This window comes from Plectropomus leopardus, chromosome 19, assembly GCF_008729295.1.
Source record: "Plectropomus leopardus isolate mb chromosome 19, YSFRI_Pleo_2.0, whole genome shotgun sequence".
Lineage (NCBI taxonomy): Eukaryota > Metazoa > Chordata > Actinopteri > Perciformes > Serranidae > Plectropomus > Plectropomus leopardus.
In genome coordinates, this window is record NC_056481.1 from 20,026,932 (window position 1) to 20,054,866 (window position 27,935).

The window sequence follows — 27,935 nt, forward strand, 5'->3', positions numbered from 1 at the left end:
CTACAGTAAATATTTGTGTTTGCTCAACCGGCTGTAATGGTGGACGACTGAGGCGGAGAGACGGAATACAACCAGAGTGAAGAACGAGAGGAGAAAACGGTCGTGAAAGTCTGTTTTTAGAGCCGCCGCGAGGACGTAGGACATCGTCGAAAATGGATGAACTCAAACATCAAGTCATGATTAACCAGTTCGTCCTGACGGCGGGTTGTGCGGCGGACCAGGCGAAGCAGCTTCTGCAGGCGGCACACTGGCAGTTCGAGGTAAAACACAAAATGATTGGCAGGCTAACGTTAGCATTAGCCGCACGGTTGTCGGTTTATGTCTGAACCGACCGTTATCCTCTACCGGAGTCACTTTTAAAACACAAAACAAAGTGTTAGCTAGAATTCGGTTCACTTTGAACCCCAACTTTTTCTGCATTTAAACTAAATTCATGTGTCTTTTAGCAGCTAGTAGCTAGCACATCCAATTAGACTTTACTCTAGATTAAATACTATAATCCGACACATGACAGCAGTGTTCAGGCGAGGCCGGCGACTGCTATTACGCAATAAAGATGACCGCCGTATTGTATCGACCAGCCTACAACAAGGAGGCATTTTATATAATTGATTTCGCTTTTATTTGTCTCTATTGTTTGTGGTTTTTTTTGTTGTTGTTGTTGTCCATTACAAAAATAAGCGACTCTTTCTTCCTAGCTATTGTTAAATGCGTTTATGTGAAGCATAACACGTCGCCGTCAAACCTCATTCATTTTTTGTGTATTTTTTTGTTTCAGACTGCGCTCAGTGCCTTTTTTCAAGAAACAAATATTCCATATGGCCATCATCATCAAATGGTGAGTGTAAGGTGGAGTTTGGTTATTTTTCCAAATGCTATTTATTGTGTTTGTCATTATAACAAAGCTAATTTCAAGTTAGTAACTATATCTTTAAGGCTGCCGTGTTGTTTGGGGTGGGATGGGGGAGGATAAACAGCTCTTATAGGCCGAGAGGGATGATGTTGTACTAACAATAACAAAGCACATGTCGGCCATGTTGTGAGCTTCCAGAAATAAACACACAGGCAGGCATGCAGCCGCAGCAGCCACACTCAACAGAGAGGGAGGGAGGGAGGGAGATAGATACACGAAATTCCTCATTTTTCATTGTATCAACATAAAGGAAGGAAGGGCCCCTCAGTTTCTGGGTAACACAGAAAGAAAATTCCAGGAAGAGGGCAGATGCCTCCAGCAGTTACATTTGCTTTCGCTAATTTGGCTGTTTTTGCCATACATTGGGGACTTTAAGGCGTAGAGTAAACTGGAAGGCGTTAGGGCTGCAGGAGTCTCTGCACACATGCACACACGGGTTATGAAACACTGTATTTGGGCTTTTAGCAGCAGCAGCCCACTTTGGCAGCATACAAGCCTTTGTTTGCAGCTGCATGCATGGCAGCATGCAGCAACAGCCCACTTGGTTGAAACTATTGATAATTTTTTAACTGGGTGTCTGCAAATCCTTAAGCCTTGTTTATGGCCATTAAGCTTTTTTTTTTATTTAACCCATTAACCAGGTGGGTCCCACTGAGATCAACAATTTCCTTTTTTAAGGTAGACCTAGCAATGAAAGCAACAGCTATAACAACAAAAAAAAAACCCAAAAAAGAATATACATTAACATGTAGAAATATTAAAGCAAAATGACGAATACCAACTGATTCATTCATCTTTGTACGTATGAGCTTTAAAATCAGTCAGAGAGACCATTTCTTTTAATTTCCAATCTTTTTGAATGTTATTCTAAGTGAAGGGTGCAGAGCAGCTCATACTGTGCTCAAGAAACAGACAGCACGACCAAATCTAAAGATTGCCAACTATAGCTATCGTCAGATCTCTGCACAATCAAAGTGCAGATGTATGAAGGGAGTTTACCCAGAATGGATTTATAAATAAACAACCATTGAGCCTACAAAAGTTCAAAGATGCCAACCAGCCCTGGAATAAAGCATACAGTGATGAGTGAGACAAATCTCAGTGCGCTGTGATATGCACTATTTAATATGTGCAAGCAATGTGCAGATGCATTTACGTACTAGAGATCTCTGTAATCCAGAACCAGTAAAAACAAAGTCGCGACCACTCTTCTTCTGGGCTCAAAAGAGAAACTTATCAACCAGAACTTAAAAGAAAGAAAGTCATGAAGTCAAACACTGAGATATTTGTAACAAGAGACAACTTCTAACTTTGTTCCCTAAGTCCTAAAAGTCATATGTCTACTATCTTTTCCTTCTTTTTTGCCAAAATGAGTCAAGCTCTTCTGCATGAAAGTCTGCGTTTCAGATGTTATAAACCTTTAATCCTACCGCTAAACCACAATACTGTTTACCCAGCTGGCATCCAAAATTCAATGTCCAGACGACTTCTAATGCTAACTTTGATGTAGAATACAAACAGTGTTAATATTTTGTTGGTTTGTGTTTTTAAGTAACCAAAATCCAACGTCTTCCAAACATCTCTGACATCATGTGCCAGATGCAGAATATTGACATTAAGTCGTGATGTGTGAAGAACAAAACCAAACATCTGCGAAATGACATAAAGTTTAAATTCAGTCGTTGTATCAACCTGAGTTTCTTTCCAACTTAATTTCAACATCTGTCTGATGAAAGAGTCCAACATCTTTCTGACATCATTTTGACGTCTGGTGTCAACTTTATACTTGAACTTACCTGTTGGCAAAATGAGACGAATCTGATTCATTCTAATAATCATATTTCTACATAAAACATACCTGTGCACATATATGCAACAAACCATTATTAATTCCTGCAGGGCTTGACTAAGAAAAAGTTTAAATTTGGATGGAATTTGTAAAAAGAAAAAAAGAAAATCTCTGAAAAAGCCTTGAAAAGCATTAAATTTGAGTGTTTTAAACCTGTAGACACCCTGTGAAAGATCACACTCGGTGGGGCAAAGACGGTCATGAAAGAGCTAAACAGTGTTGCATTTCTGGAGGAAAGTGAAGAATATTGGGATGCAGTGTGTGTGTGTGTGTGTGTGTGTGTGTGTGTGTGTGTGTGTGTGTGTGTGTGTGTGTGTGTGTGTGTGTGTGTGTGTGTGCGTGCGTGCGCGCATTTATAGCATTTGCCATATCACAAGGACTGACATTCATATTTTCCTTTAATACGAAAAAGATTAAATTTGGTCTTAAGAAGCGCTACATTTAAGTGTAACATACTAACTGTTTGTGTGGCAAAAATGGTCATAAAACTGTTTTGCATTTCTGGAGGAAAGTATGGAATTTTATTGCATTGTGTGAGAGCTTGTCTGCGTTGATAGCCTCTGCAGTATCACCAGTCAGCATAGAAACGGCTCACGCTGCTGAGCTGGATCATCTTTATTATAAGTAAGAGTCCTTCTTTATTATGTGATCAGTAAACAAGAGCATCTTTATTTAGCTCATGAAATGTCTCACTTTAATTTCGAGAGTAAACAATCCGCAGAAAGCTGTTCTCGTCTCTTTGCCAAAACGAGCGGATTGCTGCAGACGTTGGATAATGAAAGTCACAGCACCTGCGTGTGTTTGTGCTGGTATTGTTATGTTCTTGCATAATCGCAACATTCCCTTTTTTTTTGCATATGGCAGTGTGTGCATGCGTCTCTGCGTACTAAACGTGCATTGCGTTTTGTGCATGCACATAGTGGGTGTTTGTGTGTGAGTCAGTACTATAGTAGGGCAGCGTGTCCAACCTTCCTGCAGATTATCAGGCCACAGTGTACACATCTAATCCACTTTGCTCTCACTCTCTCTCTCTTTCTCTCTCTCTCTCTCTCTCTCTCTCTCTCTCTCTCTCTCTCTCTCTCTCTCTCTCTCTCTCTCCCCCCGGTTTAAGCATTAACATTAGGTTACGCTTCTGTCGCACATGCTGTTGCGTCACTGTTTTGTGTTACAACACAAACTGAACTCATCCTTGAGATTGCTATTTTGGCTAGAGGCCTCGCCCTGGCCCCACCGGCCCCAACAGATAGCCTGTAGACACTCAGATCTTGGCAGTGTGGCAGGTTAGGACGGCATGTGGGTCATGGATAGTGTTCAGTGAGCTGGTGTATGCTTTTGTTTTTAAGGCCTGACAGTGTATGAAGCTGAATGCAGTGTACCTCTAACTCTCTGGGGTTGAGTGTATACAACAGCTGCAGCTGACGAATATTTTCGTTGTTGATTAATCTAATGATTATTCTCCAAATTAACTGATCTGTTGTTTATAAAATGTCAGCAGATGTTTTAATCGTGGCGGGCCACCATAAATGAATGAACATGCAGGAAACCCTGTGTTTAATTATTTTTTACCTCTTTTGATAAACTAGCTTGATGTGACATTGGACTCGACTTGAGAAATTATTATTATTGAGCCTGTCTGACTTTGGTATCATGGGAGATAAATTATCTTGGATACAAAAGCACTGTTGTTTAAGAATATCTCTAAACAAGGCTTGTCTGGTAAGGATTTATAACAGTCGGTAGGATAGCATCATTTGTGCATTGTTTTATACTGTATATCATATATCAAATGAGAGCCTACTCATCAGTTAAGTCTTGTGTAATGCTGTGAAAGGTGGAGGATTTGCATAAAGCTCTTGTCATTATTGTTTCATTTTAGTAGCAATCCCAGACCTGGGGGAGTGCCTGAGTTTTGGCACATGATGTAAAAGAGCTACAATCTCTACACAGATGCGCATTCAGTTGTTGACTCTGTGTGTGTTTATGTTGAGTGTGTCTGTTTAACTGGGAGCCATACAGCCACATGATGGATCTTGAACAGATTTTATCTTTTCATTTTGAACAAAGCTACTGTACGTTCTACGATAGACATCCTAAACTCTATCCAACCCGCTCTGTGTTTTGTGCAACCCCGCTCTGTCAAGTTTCCTCCTGTACACCCACCCTGCCTTCACTAACACCAACACATTCGTGCAGGATGCAGTGCTCACACCGACCCAAAATGGACCTTTTCACAGCCAAAGGTGCTGGCGTAACTAAAAACACACTGTCTTTGTCTTCAGTTTACACGCTCTCTCCTCTCTTCCTCGTGAACTGTCTGTTTCTGTTTACAGACACAAAACACGAGACTCCAGAATTCAATTAGCCGTTTATGTTTCCTGTTAGAGAATTTTATAATCATGCCCCGTACTCAGCGTCTTGTTTCGGCATAAATCTCAAAGCCGTTGCCAACTCCAGAACAGCACGTCAGCATGTTCTTCCCACTCAATACATGAGTTGTGTTTGTGTTGCTTCTGGCTGTTTGATGCTAATCCCTCCTTACAAATATTATGCACACATTCTTGTACCCCTGTTGTTTTCATAGACTACATATTCTAAAAATGTGCCAAACCCATTTTAAGAATGAAATTACACTCTCTCGATCCACTTCTATACTGTCTGTGTTTGTGGTGGCAGACAATATAAAAATGCGGAAGTGCAGCCTGTGGTTCGAGCAGCAGCCCGAGATACAGCGAAACTCCGCTGTATGATACGTTTTGCATCATCTGGTGGGAAGTTTATCACAGTTCATCTGCACATACTACACACATTATTATGGTAGAAAGCTGGTTGGAAATTGTCCAAGTATTCCTTTAACTGATCAGGTCTGGACAGTGCAGCTCTCTTTGAGTAGTTCACTATGTTTCTCTGTGAAGTTTAAAGGACAAATACTGATGCGTTAAACTGATTAAATCATTGTGTCCATGATTAACATCTCTCCATGTGGGGCTCATATAAAGTGAATGATTCCTCATGTGACCACAGAGAAGGAAGTAGCTGGATGACTACTTCCACTGCTGTCTGGAAACATGTGACCCCCATCACCCCATCATGTGACTAAGCAGGAAAGCGACCTCAAAAAAGCCACAAGGCCTGCTTCACATGTGTGTAATGTCTGCCGGAGTCATGGATGTTAAAAGCAGCCCTGCAGTGAAGTAGCGATGTGTTGGAGTGGAGTGTGTGTGGAATATGTTGATGCAAGAAAAGAAACACTTAAATCATGCCTGATTTCATTTCATAAAACTCGATCTTTGTGGCACAGGGTGCACATGCACAAGCTTCATTTTCACTCCTATAGTTTGCCATAAATGGATGCATAAACACTGGGCTTCATATCAATTCTTATGCCCCTCCACTACACAGAGATGGTGCTAAAGGGCTGCTACAAAGTCCCTTCTTTATAATGCCTTTACATTTTTACACAGACCCAAACATCAGCGGCAGTGTGTAATTTTTAGACAGCATGCCGGCATTGTGAAAATATAAGAGCAGTGATATTTAACACAGGAAAACACGCTAAGAATAGGTGACAAGACTTCTTTGCTAGTCAACTAGAGCTGTGTACACAGCTCTGCAGGAGACCAGTATGTGTGGTTTATTTTTTTTTTAAACTGATATGTCACATTCAACATCACAAACAGGCTGGAAAACAAATTAGTAAACATTAGAAAGCAGCATGGAGGCCAGTGAACAATGTAGGGCACTGCTTGGCCAAAGACGTACAGTATTTTGTGTCGGTGAATCATTGCATCTTGCTAGTAAAGGGGCTAATATTAGTATGTTATATTTCCATCGCTGTGGATGGAGGTCAATTGGATCTGGAGTTGATAAATACCCGTGACTTATACAGTCATTTGACGTGGTTGTGAACACTGATTATAACTCTTCCTATTGAATAAAAAACAGATGTTAGCAGGTTTTAGAGGGGTTTTTTTGTGCCTTGAGAGTAGGCACTTAAGTAATCTTCATCTGCATCCATTTGAAGAACTTTTACTGTTTCCTCCTGCTGCTGAGCTCAACCCAGCCTGCCCACCATCTTGCAGCCCACAGAATCATGAAAAAACAGCTCCATGGTTTGAATGATCACCCTTTTTTTTATTGTGCTGTAATGGCAGTTCGTCACTGGCATCACACACAAGTTGAATGAAACTTAATGAAGGGCAATGTTCAGTAACAACTGACTGTGACGTAGCAGGATAGTATTGAGCTCTGCAGGGCAGCGATAAAAGTGGGCGTGAGGTTGTTTAAAGGCTGTTTCCTGGCAATATAAACACTCAGGAGGAGAAAAAAGGAGAGTGTGTGTGTGTTTTGAGGGGGTGTTTCTGGTAACTGCAAACATTGGGTTTTTGGTGTCTGGGTGTGGCTTTTAAAAAAGGATTCTTAGAAATCCTAACTGTTCTCATCCATGTTGGATCTCAGTTAGAGTGAAGTGTGTGGTGTGCTCGTGCAGAAGAGCAGAGGTATAATTACCTTCATAAATCATCATGTGACAACATGGACGACTGTCTAGTCCTGTTTCTCTCTCTGTGTCTCACACCCTGTCTTTTTATCATCACACTGCAAGAGATAGAGGAAGGCTGACTAAAGTATATAACGGCTACTGAAATAGTTTAAGTAGCAGCGAGGAATCGATAGAAACAAGTGAGGAAGGATGACCAAAACTAAATATTTGTCCTCTTCCCTGTAGGTCTGTTTAGCAGTAACAGTTTTGATGTGAGCTGTTAAGTGTTGGAGATATTGGCCATAGAGACGTCTGCCTTTTCTCCAATATAATGGAAACAGATTAAAAAAAAAAACATTTGAAAAACTCCACAGCAGAAATCATGACCCGCTAACTCAAGAGGACAGACATTGTTGGGATTTCATGGAGGAACTATTTTCCTTCTCCCGAACGCCACCTGCCAACTGTATTACCGCTTAGAAGGATGCATTCTACTCATGTTACAGAGACTGATGCTTGTGACAGCAAACATGAGCCCTTTTTCTGCAGATAGCACTATCGAGCTACAAAGTCCCTTCTTTCCGCATCCTTTGCATTTTTATACTGAACAAATAGCATGATTTTAGACAGCATGCTGGCATCGCGAAAACAAAAGCGGCATGACGTTTAATACAATAGCGTCGCCCTCTAGTGTGACATAAAACATACACATTAGCAGCACTTTATAAATAATTACAATGACATAAAATGTGATCAACAATTATTAAGCATCCCTATTAAATGGTGGCTGATGTCGTCCTCTGATCAAGGGGTAAGGAGCTCCTATATGTGGACATTTACAGCGGCTGTTCTTTTTCTTTGAGTTAGCTGCCAACTGCTGCTAGCTGTTTTTTAAGTGTCCTGTGGTGGGTTGCTCACATAACACGCCGTCAAAACGTCACACCATGTCCCTACGATGGTCCTGCTTGTCAGACTGTCCTGTTTATACAGAGACCGTTTCAGCACTGTTGGGACAACTTTGTCCGCCCCCCCAATCTAAGATTGTAAGATTGTATCATTATATTTTGCTGAGATTGTATTTACCTAAAGCTGCTTTCAGAATATTTGCAAGTAGTTAAATTCCATCTACTGATAATCTGATAATTCTAGTTTATGTAATCCTTTTTTTTATGCTGAACACAGATATTTTGCGTCATGAATTGAGTTTACAGGAATGTTATTTTGAACAGAATCCCAGTCAGAGTTGTTGAGTTTTTACTTACTGTCAGTTTAACTCCTTTTTTTTAGAGTAGATTATACTGATTCCTGTTTAATATTAAGTGTAGAGGACCAAAATTGTGTTTTCCCCTGGACGTGGTAATTGGATTGTCCTGTTTCTTTGACTCACAGCTTAATACCTGGGAATAATCAAAATTCAGTATCACACTGCAAAAAGCTATTTGCACATTATTTTTCTGCCATTTTCTTCTTTCTTTCCTTATGCTTTTATACAGACATTGTTTTTACTACCTCCCCTGCTGGCTTAAAGGCAAGTCAACCATCGTTTCACGGAACAATGGTGTGATATTCCCGCCTTGGACAGGCAACATAAAAGGGGCTATAAAATGCTGTCCTCCTCAAGCTGTAATGTTAGTCAGGTCAGTGGTAGTAGGTGAGTTAGCAGTAGATGCCCGCTTCCTTCTGGTCATTGATACGGTTGGTGGGTGTAGTTTGGGAGGAAGAAAATAGTTCCTCCATGAAACTGCTCACAACAAGGTCCTTGGATTATCTTTAGGAACCGGGTCATGATTTCTGGAAAGAGACATCAGTGTTTCCAACAGAAGGAGAGTTTATTGCAATCAGATCTGATCAGATCAGTGGATGAGAGGATAAGACATTTTTTAGGCCCAGCAGAATGAACAGTTAAGTTTCACTTTCACTGCGGCTGTCGCTTTACTGCTCCGTCTGTGCCCAGGCGCCTGCTTTTAAATTTCTTTATGGCCAATATCTCCAAAACTCAGCAACTCACACCAAAACTATGTGGATTGATAAATAGCACTACAGGTAAGAGGAAAAAGATGTTCTGTTTTTGTTTTGAGGTTTAAGGTGAAACAGGCTAATAGCAAGGCGATGCCAGGTATTAGAGGAGAAGATGCATTAACACAGAGCTGCTTTGTGAAGAAACAAGGTGCTCTCTGTCCCACTGCAGACTATGAAGTGTATTGAATGCAGAATGAGGTGTGTTTTTTCCTATTGTCTGTGTAATGAAGCCTGATTTCATGAGTGTGTGTGGGTGTGCATGAAGCAGTGTGTCTCAAATTTAATCATGTCTCGATCTGTTAATGTTGTTAATGCATCAGTGCCCACACACACACACACACACACACACACACACACACACACACACACACACACAGAGGAACTTTGGCTCAAGGGACTCTGGGAATGGGAATCCATGTGGGACGGCTGCGAGGACCAGATGTGTTTATGAGCGCTGGAGTTAGATTGAGTTTCACACTGATTCTTGGAGTCACTACACACACACACACACACACACACACACACACACACACACACACACACACACACACACACACACAGGGGTTAGGCCTGTGTAGGAGGAAACGCAAACGGCACGTGGAGACCTTGTTTGTTGCATAAAGACAGCTTCACAAGTATCTGTATAATAGGGCTGCACGATTATGGCCGAAGTGATCGTGATTATTTTGATCAATATTGACATCACAATCATTTGTTGTTTTTAGGGACAAAATGCTTTTATTGCTCTTTCACAGCATTTTACTTTCATGTTGTGCTACATGCTTGGTAATGTCCTAATCTTTGCATTAAGATCCTTATTCACAGTACATCTTCAAGAGGACAAATATAAATCAAATTGTGCCAAAACTTTTAACTAAAAATTAATCAGTAAGAAAGTAAGACTTAAAATACGGATTTTTTTCAGATGAATTTCATGCATCTTCCAGTGATAGGTGTTAGTCGCTGTTTTTTTTTGGTTTTTTTTTCAGGCAGTTAAACTTTGGATGTGATTTGTTCTTTCCTACATCTGAAATACTTTCAAACAACAGATAATGATTGTTGATGACGGACAATTTTCGTTTTGCCTGTCTGCAGTGGCAACAGTCAGGAAAGTTTTTCCACAGGCTGCACTGCAGACAGCTCTTCTTGGTTTAATAATTGTGGATCAGCTCCACGCAGAGCCATTGCTGTGGCCTTTGCCATTATGAGCATTTATATATATATCCATATATATGGTGAGTCTGTCTGTCGCATCTTAAAACGCTAGTCGGTTAAACACATGCACAAAAGTTGGCTTCATTGTAACTCCCAACATTCACAGACAAAACACTTGTTTTTTTGCTGGACACATTTTCCCCCAAAATACAACATGGTCACATTCTGCTGAAGCCAGGATAAATCACACACAGTAATAAAAACACCACTGTGCAGGGGCTTTATTGTCTTAATTATTGTCTTAATAATTTATTGTTGCTTATCTTTTGAAATGAAAGTAAATAAAAGGGAAATGGTTTTCAGCTTACAGAAATATACAGGAGGAAATATACAGGAGGACGTATACATAACGTGTGGGGAAGTGCATGTCAGACTAAGCTGTATGGTACGTATCTACGCAGAGCCTATGCCATTGGTATGGTAAAGATTTGACACAGAAGTATAAATCCTGCCTCACATGGAGACTGCTGTTAGTTTAGGAAGCGCCTGGTTTGATATGCAGAGTTTTCAATGAGCAGAGAACACATTCAAAACATCGATATCCCATTTGATCATGTTCATTTAATTGTGGAAAGCACAAATCATGATTCATATTTGTTTAATTATGTGGCCCCAGCTGATTGCTCACCAGTCCTTGTTTGATCCTGTCTTACTTCAGCTTTTCACTTCCTTCATTAGATCTCTAATTTTCAAATTTTCAAACAAAATTCCTGTGTGAATGTTTTCAGTGGTTCAGACTGATACTGACCTTGATTATAAAACTTAAAATATATGTTGCAGACGAGGTTAAAGAAAATTTTGATCTGCAGTGTGTTCGTCACCTGAAGTAAGCTATCTTTTGGCATGCTGAGTCTTTGCATGGTAATCGGGTTTCATTCTCCCTCACGGTGACCTTTGGCCCAGTAGTTTCTGCTGCCAGACTGCTACCAATCGTGAGGCCAAACTCCTTTTTCTAGATAGGAGTGGGCCACTGAACACCTATTGTTAGCCTGTTAGCTATTGTTGAGAGCAGTGCAGTGTTGGTCAAACACAACACTGATCCACTCAGTCCCAGTTCTCCCATCTTCTGCTGCTTTCTGTTTCTTTCTGTCATCGCTCCTCTTTTTTCGTTTCTTAGTCTTCTCCCCGTATTAAATCGTGTGATGATTCACATGAAAACAGAGCATAGCCGAGCTAATGATCAACTGAGTTCCTCGTGAGCACAAATCCAGCCTTGTCCCTGTGTATATAATATTAACTCACACATAAATGGCTCAGCAATCAGCTGCTGGGAGCTGGGTAAGGTCAAAGGAGTGAGGGGTCATAGGTGAGGAAGGGGAAGGGGAGGACGTTAACTTGAAATATTCAGCAGCACCTGTCAAGCTTTATTTAGTTCGGGACAGAAACATTTAGTTCCAGCCACTCCCATAAAACCTGACTGTCACCTCCTGCTGTGATGGGATAGATTTAGATGTCATGTTGTTGTTGTTATGATCCACTGATACATGTGTAAAGGAAGGGCAGTTTTTGATGCGTAGCAATCAGATAGAAGAATAGAGTAGAAGAATGTGTATAAGTATTAGCAATTTGTCAACATATTAAGCCATCAGTTGTTTTGTAAGTACAGCTAGGCAATATATAAATAACATAGATATTGTGTTGTGATATTGCGTGAACTATTTTTTTTGTTTTGTCTCTTCCTGGTTTTAAAGGCATTACAGTTAAGTGATGTAAGTTTCTGAACTTACCTGACAGCTGTAGCAGTTCTGTTATTTGTATTTACCCACTAAAGGCTCATTTACACTCCCTCTAAGTATGAGAATAGATACTTCCATTTCACTCTCCTCAAATTTCTGTGTCCTTTATGTTGCCATAGATACAGCCAACAACAAATGAGGCGAAGGTGGTGGAGGTCGTAATAATGTACCTTTAAATGGAGGCAGTGTTGCAGATGGTGATGGTCTGTGAGGTCATTAAATACATCGCCACATGCAGACGGAGAATTACTTTCACTATATTACTGATTTATTCTGTCCTCTGTCAGTGTGTCACTTGAACTACGCTCCCCTGCCTCCATGATCTGTGGTGGCTCTGCTCTGATCCATCCATCCCTCTTTGAAAAAACGCGCACAGAAATGGGCAAAATGAACACATGTATAACTGAGCCCTTAGTCATTATATCCACTTTACTGATAATCAAGAATATTTTGTGAAAGCACTTATGATCAACCCTACAATATCAATACAATATCAATACAGAGGTATTTGGTCAAAAACATCCTAATATTGGATTTTTTCTGTGCCTCCCAGCTCTATTTATAAGAACAGTTAATGCTCACTCTATTCCAAACAATTAGCTCTTCTTATGAAACAAACTACAATTTGTAGTTTATATTTAAATAATTTGTTAAAGTTTAAGGTTTTTACTCAGCTATAATCAATACCTTGGGAACAGTATGTAAAATAAGAATATGAAAGAATGTCAAAGGGGCCTCTTTTACCTCTATTTTTTTCTTTAATTCAATTTCGGCTAACCTATCATTAAAAACATCCAAATATCTATTTGGATTTTTCAAGCATACACATTCAATTCATCTGTTATTATTTACATGTAGGAATTTTTTATTAATTGCGTATTATCCTTCTCGGGGCTGACATAGTGGGTCGTCTGGATCCAACCGCAGAGCTTCAGCTTCTAAACAGAAAGAGCAATGCTCGGCTGCATACACGCCGTAAGAACAGTCCCTGTTTAAACATTTAACAGGCAGAATCATGAACAGTTAATTCAGCGTTGGTTTATTCATCCCGACTTCTATCCTTTATTCCATCCTTCCCTCTGGCTCCTGTGTTGTTTACCTTCAATCTGTTGGTTTTGCCTTTTTCTTTCAGTTTTTACTCATTTCTTCTGTTAGCCGCCATGTCCATAGTCCTCAGAGGGCATCAGTCTGAATCAGCCTTATTGTTTCTTTAAGGAACAACAGTGGCATTAGACTGCATCACATCTACAGTTTGTCTAATGTACAATCCATAAATGGAATTGTTGCACCCTGGTTTGTAGTTTATTAAGATTTTCTCTGCCAGATTAAAGTAAATCAGGCCCCGAATGCCACACAGACTCAAACTTGTTTACTGGACAGAGTTTTGGTAAACCATCATGTTTTAAATATTTTGGAAGCAAGTTGACGAAACATTAAATTCCAGTTCCCGTCTTTACTCATCATGATGGACTAATCTGTGCCGTTTTCCAGTAAGTAAATGTATTGAGGTGGTATTTCATACCACCAGGAGACAAAGTTTAACCTCCATTTGTCTGGTAGTTCTTGCCTCGGTCAATATTCATCCACTTTTCCCCATAAAACGTTTCTTTTTGGGGTAGATGCCAGTTGTCAGGTCGAACATTCTGTGCTGCAGCTCTCTTGAAGTGGACAGAGAGCTGCATTGTTAGTGTTGCCAGGTTTGAATGGCATTGTTCTCACATGCCCAAACAAACCAAACAAAAGGGCTGAATATTTCAGAATGCATATAAACATTCATGACGTGAATGCACCCAAGACTAGTCCAGACATGATGCTGGTGGAACCAAAGAATCCTCCCATAGATCCAGCACTGACACCTTTTTTAAAAAACTATTTTTTTCTCAAACTTAATTTAGTATGGGGGTGGGTGATAAATCGATTATACTCGCTCCAGACCACAAACAAGACTTCATTTAACTTTATTTTAAGAGTACTTTATTATAGTATTTCTTTGTTTTTTGTTATGTAACTTATTATATAACAGTAGCTACTTTATTAGACGTTATCATAATGGGACCTTGTTTAAATGTATTATACTCATTACTAGTTCATTTAACTTTATCACAACATTACTTTGTTTAATGTCTTATGTAACATGAGCTATTTTAATTAACCTTAACTGTAACATTACTTCTTGATTTTATTACAACAGTTCTTTTTAACCTTTATTATTACATTACTCTATTTAACCTTATTATAAACGTACTTTATTTAACTTTGTTATAACCGTATTTTAGGTAACTTTTTTATGACAGTACTTGATTATTATGTAACAGTAGCTTCTTTATTTAACTTAATTGTAACACTGCTTTTCTAATTTAAGTACTTCTTTTACCTTATTTATAACAGTACTTTATTTAACTTATTTATAACAGTACCTCATTTAACTTTATTATTACTACTTTATTAAAATGGTATATAGCAGTTTACTTACCTTAAAAGGTTTGTGAGATGGCTTAAAACACGTCCACAAATTGATACACACACAGCTTTTTGTGCCAGACAAGTGTCATTTTTGCTTGTAGTCAGATTTATGGCGTCAAGTGTTCTTTCAGATATAAAGCAGTTTGTCCTAAAGACAGTTTGTCCAGATACACTGAACAGTGAGTTTCGGGCTGCGTGCTTCGCTGTGATTCTCGTGTCTCACAGATCTCTCAGCACAGTTTGCTGACTTAGAGTGTGTGAAGCCACAGAGTGGAGGAGAGGAAGACAAAGAGTGGGAAGTGAGAGAAAGATGGAGAGAAAACAGAGAGAGAAGTTATAGGTTCATACTCATCTTCACAGCAGATGGAAAGAAGTTTGGTTCCCAGCAGAAGTGCTGTTCCTCAGGAATCTTGAAGCAATGAGACAAATTAAGAATTGATGGTCTCACCAGATTTTTTCAGACATTGTGAAATATTGATACAATAAAACAATACTATAAAATGTCCAACTTTAGCTGGAAGTTTACAACAATAACTTGCTCAATTTAACTTAACCCTTTAAAAACAGACATCCCACAGACGGTTGCAGGAGATCCTTGTTTGCATTATCCTGTATAAATATCGATGTAAAATTAAAGCCATAATAGCCGAGCATTCATTCTTTTTGCAGCAGAAATCTAAGGCTTCTGTCTTCCCTGTCATTATGTTGTACGCACATAATAACGTCATTGTGCTGTTATATGTGGTGCAAAACCATGCAAATATGCATGGTAGCGTCAGATAAATAAATGAGGAAAATGCCTTTGCACTTTGCTTATAAAAATCAGAAATCTGAAGACTTTTTTTAATCCTGCAAGGGGCAATTTGTTTGAACAGCTTATTGTGCACGCCTACAGAGCTCAGTGGAATAAAGCAATCTATAAATAAAAGTTAAGTTAAGTTTGATCATCAAGAAGTAAAAACAGTGAAATCAATACAAACAACTTACAGACAATTCAAAAGGTGAATTGCAAAGGGAATAAAAGATTTGACTGGCAGTCAGTCTTACAGGCAGGGAAGATGTAACAACGCCCTGACGGCAAAAGAGAAAATTCGACTGCAAGAACATGTCCAAATAGGCTAAAATACTTGTCGGCTTCTGGAAGTTTTTTTGATTGCAATGATTGGTTAAGTCCCTTCGTGTCACTCTTGGGATCTTGAAGAAGACACTTAACAATGCTGTTTAGACAGTTTCTTTTCTTTAAACATGAACATATTTCTAAAACGGAATATTGTACATAGTTCAAATAGCTTAGGGAGTGTTAAGAAATATTTAATTAAAATTTCTTCATTTGAAAGTCTTTTGGATCAGTATGTTTTGTGTGTCTGTTTTTTGAAATCTAAAATCTGTTTTCTTGTAATTACACAATTTTAATATTTTAATCAATTATCATGGTTTATTGACTAACACAACATTTTGGCTTAGGTTGTACAGATTTTAGGCTTATGAATTATTCAAAGATACTCCAGGAAATTACATCACGATAAGCAAAAATACCAAAATAGGCAGTGGCGGACCATTTCTGCTGCAGAGTTCAAAGGGTTCAATTTGACATTTTTGGTATTTTTTTCATGAAGCAGATCACATTTCATTCACTGCAATATCTGTCTCAAAATTTCTGTGACAGCTGGATGGAAACATCCAAAGAGCTGAAGTGAGATGGATGTGAGTGAATGGTGTAAACGTCATATGGTGGAGGTCAGTCGGGGTCACGAGACGCAACGGACCCTCGTCCAAAGTATGCAGAGGGACAGAAAGCTTCTCCTCTCTGCTTGGCACACATGCACACAAACACAAACACACTTGATATTTCTGAGGAATGTGGTCGGTTAGTCTGGAAAGAACTTGTGTGTTTGTGGACAAACACAAACGGAGGAGTGTTTAAGGTCGGTGGAGCGTCACCGCCGGCCCGGGCCTGGCATGTTTGGAGCGGTCGCTGCTTGTCAGCCTCGCGTTCTTCATGCTGGGCTCAGCAAACAGACTGGAAGAGAGGGCCGGGCTGCTGTGACCACAGCGCCTCAGCCCTGTCCCGTCAACAGGAGCTCTGTGCTGCTTCCTCATAACAACAGTCGCTATGGAAACCCTGTTTCTGTTGGCTCTGTTTTGAACACAAACTCACTCTCACTGTCTGCCGTTGCCCTCTGCCTCTCCATCTGTATATCTTGAATAGATGGTTGTTTCTGCTGCTACATGCACTTCAACACACACAGTCCATCACTCTTAAGGTCCTCAGCAGCTACTCACATCTGCTCACGTTTCTGAACATACAGTTTTTGTTTTCTCAACATGGCGGTGCATTTCTGTACTGGTCTCAGTGGGAGTTAATCTTTTTTTATTCCTTATTTTCCCAAATGATCACGTTGGACTGTTAACTCTAACAAAGCCTACAGACACACGTGGGTTTGGATTAACCGAGCTGACGCTTCTCAAATTACAACGGTGTTTTAGAGACAATTAACTGTCACACTAACCTCAATTTACCTCGCAAGACCTCTCACATTGTCTGTGCCTGAACTTACATTTACACACAGAATAAACAATAGAATATATACTGCCTTGTTTAACCATTTGCTAGCCAATGCAGTACAATATATTTTCACCTCTCATCATCCATGGTGGAGTCAAACATGGCTGCTGCTTGAACAGTTTTATAGTTTTCATACATACATTTTATTTCCATGCAGGGACTAATGTTACATAACAAAGCTATACATCAAACCTACTATATTTATATATACCGCCTCATATATCAGCTACAACATGCTTTTAAAGGACATGTCATAAAAAGTAGAAACTCTGCTGGATTATCTGTTGTCAAAACTTACCCCAGACTGATACTCAGGGATATCAATGATTGCGTTATTATTTTTGCTGCATGGTGTTCTGTAAAATGTCAGTCAAAATGCACATTTTTAAAGTTCATTTTAAATTATTTAAGAGTGATGAACTCATCAGTATTTTTCAGGGCTGTCCTGAATACAATTATCTGGGCTCCGAAGCCTCAGCATTGGTCAACAACAATTAATGGCAGCAGCAGCCTCATGGTAACCAGAGGAAGAAAGGGACCAACTCAAACTCCGGAGGTGTTGAGTTTAATGACCTTTCTGTGCACTTTTTGGGACATTTCACATTGTGAAAGTTTTTATTATTAATTACAAATTAGGAAAGACCTACAACAATAACATGATGAAGCCTTGTGAAGCATAAACAGAGCATACTATGAAAACAAATCTAAGATGAAATATGTGTTTATTTTTTCTCACAAACATTGAAATCACATCCATCCTCTGCAAAAAAAAAAAGAAGAAAAAATATCCCTAAATTGAAAACCAAATATAACCAAATATTGGAATAGTCTACAAAATATACACGTAAGGAAAATGTTCAAATACATAGTAACCAGAAAGTATAGTGTGCATACGTCTTTTGACCAACATCCAGTAATTTGTTAAATCCCAAATAAATATTTAACCCTCCTTCTTCCCGATCAAGCAGCCCGTTCTTAAACTGAGCTCCACAGATCTCCCAGTGAGCACGTGCTCACATCCGTTAATGTTGCTATAGTATCTGTGTATGTGTTGCAACTACAAACCCTCTGCAGACACTCTTAACGTCAACATGTGTGTTTGTATGCAAGCTGCACACAGGTAGTGATGTCATCAGATGAAATATTAACCCTGACGTTGCAGCTCATGTGCCCTTCAGTCATGCAACAGGATTTGAGCCTCGGTCTGCACGCAGCGTCCTCAGCAGCTCGTGCTGACATTGCCCCAGTGCAGCGAGAGTTAATCTGCTACCAGGCTGCTTAATACGCACAAAGACGAAACACACAGTAACCTGCTTCCTCAGTGAGCTGCAGCATAGCGACCGCTTTAATCTCTGTGGAGTTTTCACCTCTGCTGCTTTCATAATATGTGCTGCAATACTGGAATGTGACACTTGTGATCTGGTAGACCTGAGGCACATCTCATATTTGTGTCTAGTTTGTTTGGGAGTGGAAGATGCAGTGTTTTTCTTTGTATGTATGTGGAGGCAGTCAAAGCTTTTGTCAGTGACAAAGTGTCTGATAAGCAGTCAGATCCAAACTCAAGACAGCCTGGCAGAGAAGCCGTGTCTTTGGAGCAGATCCTCTTCCCTGTGGGTCGATACCGTCTGCGTCTCTGACTCTTTCCAAGGTCCCCTGCAAAGACAAACACTCACATGCCGACACTTTGGAGGTGTGTTGTGTTATTAAATGAGCAGAGGAGTGAGAGGTGGGCAGTTGTGAGACAAAAAACATGGTGTTGAAAGTTGTCGTCAGCCTCCCTCTCCTGTTTTTCCTGTTTAAGTCCACTGCAGAATATAATGAACAACATTTTTACCACTTGTTTTGCTCCTATTTTCCACAGGTGGAAGTTAAAGATCTGACATTTTTATGCACTCAGTAGATTTATTTCTCTTTTAATCTCAGCATTAGTGAGCACCTCTCCTTTTCCAAGATATTCTGTCCACCTGACAGGTGTGGCTGATAAAACAAGAGTATTACTACACAGGTGTGTCTTGGGATGGTCACAAAAAAAGGCTGTGTCTTATTTCTGTAAATTTGGCAGTACAGCCAACCAACCTTACTGTGTCAAATGTACAGTTTGATCACACAACAAAATTACACAAATTTCACAAGTTTTGAGAGCCCCAGGAATGACTCCTGAAACACAGAAATGAGTTAGCATGTCAGCAATTTTCTTGAAGTCAGTGTGTGTTTATGCCTTTTTGCTGGAGGCATTATGTTTTCAGGAGGTCCGCCTGTACGTACGTACGTACTGATATTGGTGGTCAAAAGTCAAGGTCTTTTTAACCTTGTCTGTCTCATTCATGTGAATGCAATATTTCAAGAAAACTTCTAGGGATATTTTTTCAAATTTGGCTCAAGGATGAACTGATTAGATTTTGGTGGCCAAAGTTAAAGGCCACCATGACCTTATCTGTATTCTTGAAAATAGAATAATAAAACACCTTGAAGGAGTTTCTGCAAATTTGGCACATATTTTCCAGTAGACTGAAGGATGAGCTAATTAGATTTTGATTGTCCAAGGTCAAGGTCATGGTGACCTTGTAGTCATTTCATTTTGTGAAAGCAATATCTGAAGATCTCCTTGAAGGAATTTCTTCAAATTTGACACAAATATTTACAGTCTTGAGCCAAAATTTGAGAGAATTAAATATACTGAGTGCATAAAAAGTCTCTGATCATTAACCTGGATCTTTAAACCTTTAAAAATGGGAGGAAAAACAAAAATGTGTTAACATTTTTGTTCAGTGAAGCAAAAGCCAAAAAATAAATATGAGGTGAAAAGTTACATCTCTGAGCTGACTGAAGGTTTATATTTGTACCTGCTCATGTGTTTATAGATGAGTAAGTTCAATGTTAAGGTCCCAGTGGACAACCAGAAAGGTCATGTGTCAGCAGATTACTTTCATGAGGCCTCATCTATTGTTTTCTACATGAACACCGGTCACACGGACTCTTAACTGGTCACAAGGTTTAAGAAATCCACCCACCAGGAACAGGAAGGATCACAGAGGTCACTTCAGCATTCCAGGGTGTCTTTTTACCACAGGAAATGGCCTCAGAGACATGAGCCAGCGTTTCCTGTCAGAGTGCACAGTGGACACACTCACCTTTCATAACAGCATGCCACTCTGAGTACTGCTCACTCGGTCTGGCTTCACGCTGCAGGACCAACCTGCACGCCGCAGCAGTTTTAGGGGGCAAAGTGGTCCGATTACACCCCCGAGGGAGGAATGGTGTTCCTGTCCCGCTGTTGCGTGTCACAATCTGAGCATCCTGGGTGATGGAGCCAAGGGTAGATTAGATACTGCGGGGCAGACGGAGTTCTGGCTGTCTGTAAAGGGAATGTTGTTCTTGAGCTTTTTTTCTTTTCAGCATGTTAACATTTTTTCCCAGTGCTCATCATGTGTGACTGCAGCTGCTGTTGCCCACAGTTGATTCATGGAGCCGATGACTCCCAATTCCAGAAAATGACCCCCCCTTAAACAAACAATGTAGCATTTAACCAATGTATCTGTAGAAAGTGGAAAATGTTATCGGAACATTGCTTCAGTGTTGAAATCTATCTTTGAAGAGGCTCAGGGGAAGATTTAAGGCCAGAAGTGGTTAATGAAGTAACAATAGACGATTAATGAAGTTGATTTAATTTGAATGCAACAACAAAATCAGTCATGCCAGCTGTAATTGAAACAAAAGAAAAAAAATATCTTATGCTTACCTCAAACAACTTTTCAAGCAATTTCAATGTCACTGACAAATTACTGTCACAATAAAAACTTGAAAGTTTTTCCTCTGGTGATGTGCACCCCCGTGATCTTGATCATTGAGTTTAAAGTGGTCATAAAACTCAACCCAGGCTGTCTCAAGTCATTTTTTATGCATCTGTGCTAGCAGTAGCTGAGACCGGCCATGAGAGAATTTCCTCATATTTGGCACAAATGTCCATTTGGACAGGAAAATGAACTGATTAGAATCTTGTGGTCAAAGGTCACTGTGACACTGTCTGTTGCACTTCATGAATATAATGTTTCAAGAAGGCCTTGGGTGAGTTTCCTTAAATTTGGCACAAACATCCACCTGGACTAAAAAAATAACTAGAAGATTAGAATTTGATTGCTGAAAGTCAAAGGTCAAGGTCACTGTGACCTGCCAAAACTCGTTTGTGATCATAACTCAAGAATTCATTCACCGGGGCACCGAATGGCTCAGTGGATAGAGCGGCGCCCCATGTACAGAGGCTGTGTCCTCGCTGCAGCAGCTGCGGGTTTGAATCCGGCCCCGGCCCTTTGCTGCATGTCTCCCACTCTCTCTCTTCCCCTTTCACACTCTCACTGTCCTGTCAATTAAAAGGCAATGAAAGCCCAAAAAATAATCTTTGAACAATTCTTTCACCAAGTATGATGACATTTCACACAAATGTCTAATAGGATCAAATGATGGAGTGATGCATTTTTTTTCCAAAAGGTCAAATGTCAACTTCTCTGCATTTCTGCATTTTTCTAGCCATTACTCATACTGAATTTGTGACACATCTTGAAACTGCGCTGACTGCATAAATCATCTGTGTGTGAAGCATCCATTTTTTTCACAGACATGGATGCAAACTATAACTGCAGCTTGACCGGTTTGCATAGAAAAACAACCACAAAGTGGTAATTCTACTTAGTCTTGGCTCATGCAAATACTGAAGTTCAATAGCATTAACATAGTCAGCAACCAATAGCTGCACTCTCTGCAGCACCAAACAGGAAGCAGCAAACAAGGCAGACAGTAAACATGGAGGGGACTCTGGGGAGGAGCAAGACCGTAAACATGTCTCTATCCTCTTTTGAAAAAGGAGGATAAAGTGGTATAGTTGTAGAGTGAACAACAGTTGGTATTCAATTTGTGTGTCTGATTCATCAACCAGCACTGATTTTAATGAGAAATCTTAATTTCTCAAACGTTTGTCTTTCACTCCCACAGTTCCATACATCAAGTTTGTGCACGAATGCAGTTTATCTTTACAGATGATATTGACGCCGAATTGACAAAAATACTGTAAACATTTGAAACCTTTTAATTTGTGTTTCTGGAGATTTTTGTTTTTGCAGACGTGAGGAATTATTAATTTGCCATAACTCTAAAGGTAGTTTGGTGTAATATTTTCCACCAGGCATAGGATAGGGAATAAATCAAAAGGAATATAGTTCTTGTAAATAATGACCCACCAAGATCCTCAATCTCTGCATAATCTTCTATTGTGTTACACAAAAGTCTTTCAACAGGAATTGCCAAGCTGTTTTTCTCCATTGTTGTGGCAATTTCAAGTTATTTTGTCGTGTAGGTACCTGCCCTGTTGGCCTCTCAGCCCAGGGTCTTATTTTTAGATGACAAGCCTCCTGGCTGAAACATTGCTCCACCTCTGCGTCCCTTTGGAATACAGCAGGTTGTTGTTTTCCTGGTCACGAACGGACGGGGACTCAGAGGAGGAAGCAGGCCATGGAGCTGTGTGATAGTGAGGATGACGATGATGAAGGCCTCTGAGCAGCCAAACATGTTGTTCACATGGCTCGTTAGCTGCGAGGTGGTAGGTTGAGTGTTGCTTTTGGCATGCTCGGGGTGGGCGCCACTAAAGGAACTCCTGGCAGCAGAACAATAACAGCGCTGGCACAAAGGAGGGTTGGAGCAGGCTAAAGCACTGGGGATATACTAAGGAGACTTGTAGTTTTACTTGTGTGTCCAGAAAGCAACATTAGCTTTAACTCTGTGTGACAAGTTTATGTAGCCTGCCAAATCAGGTTAAATGCTATATTATAGTTGGAACAGGAAGTGTATATAAACAAAGAAGTGAGACGTCATCATCAGAACCCTCTGGGGGTAGCAAAGAGTGCATGGGATTCCCCTAAATTCCCCTTCGGTTATACAAAACTGATTGCTTCCTGTTAAGCGATATCTGTCTTTAAACACTGCTTCAAACTGCCCTTTGTGCCCCATGATGCACGCTGCTGTAGTCACACTGCTTGTTGCTGTTTGACCACTTTTCTTGAAGATAACTAACCAGTTTTGACAGCTCATAACATTTTTCTACTTCAGCAGTGTTTGGAGTATAACTAGGTTTTGGTGTCGTTCTGTTGTTACAAAAGAGCAAAAACTTCTTTATAGCCTCATCATTTTATGGTTAAAGTCAGCAGTCATACTGGCAGAAATTCATCACACAAGAAGAAAAAACATGCCAGTTTCTCCACTGATAGTAGTCTCAATAAAACAAAATATAGTGCAGCAGCTTCAAGACAATATATTTCACTCTGTTGTCCTCCAAGTACGGTATAATCCACAGCTGAAAGCAGCAAGCTTAGTACATGTCTGCTGTCAAAAGTCATTATTGATTAATTTGCTTAGTTTAACTTTGTTTTATTTAAGATCCCCAATAGCTAAAGCACGCTTGCTACTTTTCTTCCTGGGGTCCAGCTCATATTCGTAACATAAACAGTGCATAACATAACGTGAAAAAAACAAAACCAAAAAACCTTGCATTTATTGTTTTTTTAATTGTTTTCTGACATTTTATAGGTCAATGGTTAATGAATATGTGAAATGGGTTGCCATCAGTGGCAACCACTCTTTAATATATAAAAATTAAAGACAGCAAAACCTGCACCCTGAAATAAATTGTTTTTTGTGTGTTATTTTTTGCAATTAGGGATGACTGTATCTGTTAATTTTGCTCTTGATAGGCTGATACCCATTAACCAGTAACCAACAAGTTAACGCAAAAAGCATAAACTACAAGAGGCCTTTCCTCAAAGTCTGGTGCTACATTGACTCAGTGAGTTTTGTTGCTGCATTTCAACGTGCTGTCCATTAAGAGGACGGAGAATTTCAATGTTTTGATCTTTATTTTATTTTCTTGTTGGCGTTGTAACAGTTTGCGTGCTTTTAGCTTGCAAGCTCCTGCCAGACCTCAGTGGAGTGCAGTGCAGTAAACTGAAGAGCAGCAAAATTAACCTATTGTTCGACATGTTGCCGGTGGAAATTGAAAAAACTGAAAAATTCAAGTTACTGTCATCGATGACCAAGAAAACTAGCCAGTTTTCTTGGTCTGAGTTGCTGAAACCTTTGGGATATTTTTGCTTGGAAAATTAATTTTGATACAAATTCACTAATTATCAACATTGATTTATTTCATGCTGATTTAAGGAGTTTTCAGCTCCTTTCTTTGACAGAAGTAGCCGTGGTCAGATATAATGGTGTGTAGAAAACAAATTAGAGCATGCATTAATGATTGTCTCTCCCTCCTCATCCTCAGATGTGCACCCCCGCCAACACACCAGCGACGCCCCCCAACTTCCCGGACGCGTTGACCATGTTCTCCAGGCTGAAGGCGTCGGAGAGCTTCAACAGCGGCAGCGGCGGCAGTCCAATGGCCGCCTCCATGGCCACCTCACCCCCACCCCCCCAGGTTGGCAACTGGGGGTTCTCACCAAATGTACCTAATGTGCCGCAGCCTCAACAGGGACTCTGGACTCAGGGGCAGCCCCCCACGCAGCCCTGCCCCGCCTGGCCCACGGGTGTGAACCCCCATGCAGGCGCTGAGCAGAAGGCCAGTGTAGCGATGGAGGCAGAGAGATGAAGGGCAGCATGGGACTGAGAAGCCCCCCTTTTCTCCCCCCCAGGGAGGGATGGGATGAATGCGGGGAGGGTGGGATATGATAATGGGTAGAAAATTCTTTTTTCCAAAAGACGGATGGAAACTACGCAAACCAAGAAAAACTGGACAATTTAGGACGAGGAGGAAACCAATGCAAACAAAATTCTAAAAAAAAAAAAAAAAAAAAAAAAAAGAGAGATACGCACACACATAGTAATAAGAGAGGAGCGAAATCTTTGTTAGTTTTTCCTAAGTAAATGCATAGATAAGAGAAATATTATTGAACTTAAAAAAACCCAGAAATTTTTAAAGAATTGTCACGCCCAAGGATTCTATGTGATGTTCAAGGACTTTCAAGGCAGCAAACTTAATTTTCAGTTTTTATTTTTATTTTTTTTTTTTCCATCTTTTCAGCCGGTGTTTTTTCTCCACTGGTGTTCTGTGTTTCTGTGCTGCATGAGGAGAGAGGAACTGGCGATGCAGTGTTTTGAACTCAAAAATCAACACGCACTTGAGAGTGAGTGTGTACGCATGTGAGCGGGTTTGTAATCAAAAATGTATACACACACACAGACACACACACACACACACACACACACACTCACACATATTCACGCACACACACACACACACACACACACACACACACACACACACACATTAGCTTTTAGAGGACACACCTCCATACTGTCATCCCCATCGTCAAAGGTGGGACTTTTCTTACCTCACCTGGTGGTCACCTGACTTCTTTCAGCCAATCAGGGATTCTTCTTAAACCAACCGTTGCCGCCGCAGGACGTTTTTAAAGGTTTTTTCTTAAAGTCAGCAGGTTTGATCCTCGCTGTGACGGCTTCTCCTGACACCATTTGAAACCAGACTACAACTGTCCACTTTGTTTCTGGAGATTTGGGTTGTTATTACAAGAAAAATGAGAAATCATGGTTTAATATAATATTGTTTATGATGCTAATTGTTCTGTTTTTGTTGAAAGTTTAAGGGAGGTGGTTTTGAAAGTGGGTGGGACTTCAGGATTTTTTTTCAATTGGGAAAGAGTGAATCAAACGCAGCTACAGATTTAAAACAAGAAAAAAAAACACGACTCCATCTTTGTAAACAGAATTGCCACTTTGCATGATGTGTTCATAACGTGTAACATCTTTTGTAGCAAACATACATGAGGTCGAGACCATAGTAGTCTGGATATAAATATGGACGACACGTCTCCGGGAAGTCAAAATATATGCTGCTGTCTTGTGCTATAGTGCTTTCCGCTGTATCAAGTTCCCGCCCATACATGTGACTGATCAAGAGCAGCGCCATCAGGGTTTCCTACACATTTATTTGTCATTAAAACATCTACTGCCACATACTGATTTTTTTTATTTTTGGAGCTGGAGCACCACAAGAATATACATACAGTCTAAAGTTGTGAATCCTAGGAGAGTGAAGGTATGGCCCCCCTTACTCTGCTTTACTCTCCCTCTGATTGGCTTACCTTGACCTTCTTACCCTAACCTTTAGCAATTTCACTCCTCTTGCCTAAACCTTGCCAATCCAGCCAATGAAGACAGCGAGTACTAGTAAATCAGAGGTACAGTAAGGCGGGTCAGTCCTTCGCTGTCCTAGGATTCAAAAGTTTTCCCCCGGGAATGTTGCTTAGCCCCGCAGCCATTTTTCCCTCTTGGTCACTTGCAATATTGCAGTGAAAAAAATCCCCTGCGGCCCAGGCGTCACCATAGACCACCTTTTAAAAAAGAGACGTTTGTAAAACTTTTGACGGCGCACCTCCAACTGCAAGATTCATTCTGACTCTTTATATTCTGAATTTTTGATCCATGGAGGTTTTATATTTGTAAAACTTTACACCAGCGGAGAAATTTAAATACCAGTGACGTCATCACAATGACGGGTGCGGGCCCAGTGGGTGAAACACTACTGCACATTTTCAACTTGGATGCTTTTTTATATGCCAAGGGAGCAACTGTATTGAAATGAATAAGCACCATCTTGGCATCTGGTACCTAGCTATTGTTATACATCTATGGAGCTGTGATGTCGTCCACCTTTAAATGCAGACTACAGTCAAGACGTGTTTATGGGAGGGGGTGGAGTTAAAGAGGAGGGCGGGGTGGTGGGTCCCAGAGCTAATAAAGATGCAACAGATGAGTGTTTCTCAACAAATCAGCAGCATCTCACTGTGAAGGACAAATTGGACATGTCTCTTGAGATTTGAGAAACAAGAAGACAGTGGGTGAGGGGCAGCTTTGAGAAACCCACTACATATTTGGGGACACTACAGTCTACTTTAAGATGTATAAACTATCACACAGATGGGTTTTTACAACATTTAGGTTTCTTGTTTCGACCGGTCCCTGGTCCACTGATATTGCTGAGGGACAGTTCAGGGACGACCCTGACATACGGCAATATTTTAAACACAGGGTCTGCCCCTTTTTTAGTTTTGATTTGATTTTTTTGAGAGTAAGAAGAGATATTTTGAATAGGTGAAGGTCTTTTCTTAAAGATGATTGGAGACGTTATGGATATAATGAATAAAAGAGCAACTTCCTTTTTTATTATTTAGACTAAACTAATGTTTGAGTTCATTCTTTTCCCATGCTTCACACTTTATTTGGTTAAATCAGAGTGTTTCTGGGTGGGCCTGTTCCTAAATGGTTTCTCATGTATGTTTCCCCACTTGTATGACTGTATGAGACCATTCCCACAATATTTGTGGACTACCTGATAATTAACTTATCATTTTTGTGAACCTAAATAAATATTGTATGTCAACCTGATCGGCATGGTTTACTGCAGCAGGGAATATCAGCTCTACAGCTGATTAAATGTGAGGGTTTTAACTTTTTCATGCCTCCACACCGGCAATAGCAGACTCTGAAAGCATTATGTTTTCCAGTTGTCTGTCCATCCCATTCTTATGAACTCATTCTGTCAAGAATGCCATGAGAGAATTTCTTCCAACTTTTGCACAAACGTCCACTTAGACTCAACATTGAACTGATTAGATTTTGGTGGTCATAGATCA

General features: G+C 40.2%; 1 protein-coding gene across 1 annotated transcript; it reads left to right on the plus strand.

The window, feature by feature from the left end:
- Positions 1-24: 24 nt before the first annotated feature.
- Positions 25-27,687, plus strand: ubald1a (UBA-like domain containing 1a). The gene is made up of 3 exons (XM_042507862.1): positions 25-260; positions 779-838; positions 24,548-27,687. Exons 1-3 carry the CDS (start codon positions 153-155, stop codon positions 24,869-24,871), a joined length of 492 nt encoding a protein of 163 aa, XP_042363796.1. The 5' UTR covers positions 25-152; the 3' UTR covers positions 24,872-27,687.
- Positions 27,688-27,935: the final 248 nt, after the last annotated feature.

Coding starts and splice junctions, on each gene's coding strand:
- ubald1a (XM_042507862.1), top strand. CDS start 153: ATGGATGAACTCAAACATCAAGTCATGATTAACCAGTTCGTCCTGACG. Junction 261..778: donor CGGCACACTGGCAGTTCGAG/GTAAAACACAAA, acceptor TTTTTGTTTCAG/ACTGCGCTCAGTGCCTTTTT. Junction 839..24,547: donor ATGGCCATCATCATCAAATG/GTGAGTGTAAGG, acceptor CCTCATCCTCAG/ATGTGCACCCCCGCCAACAC.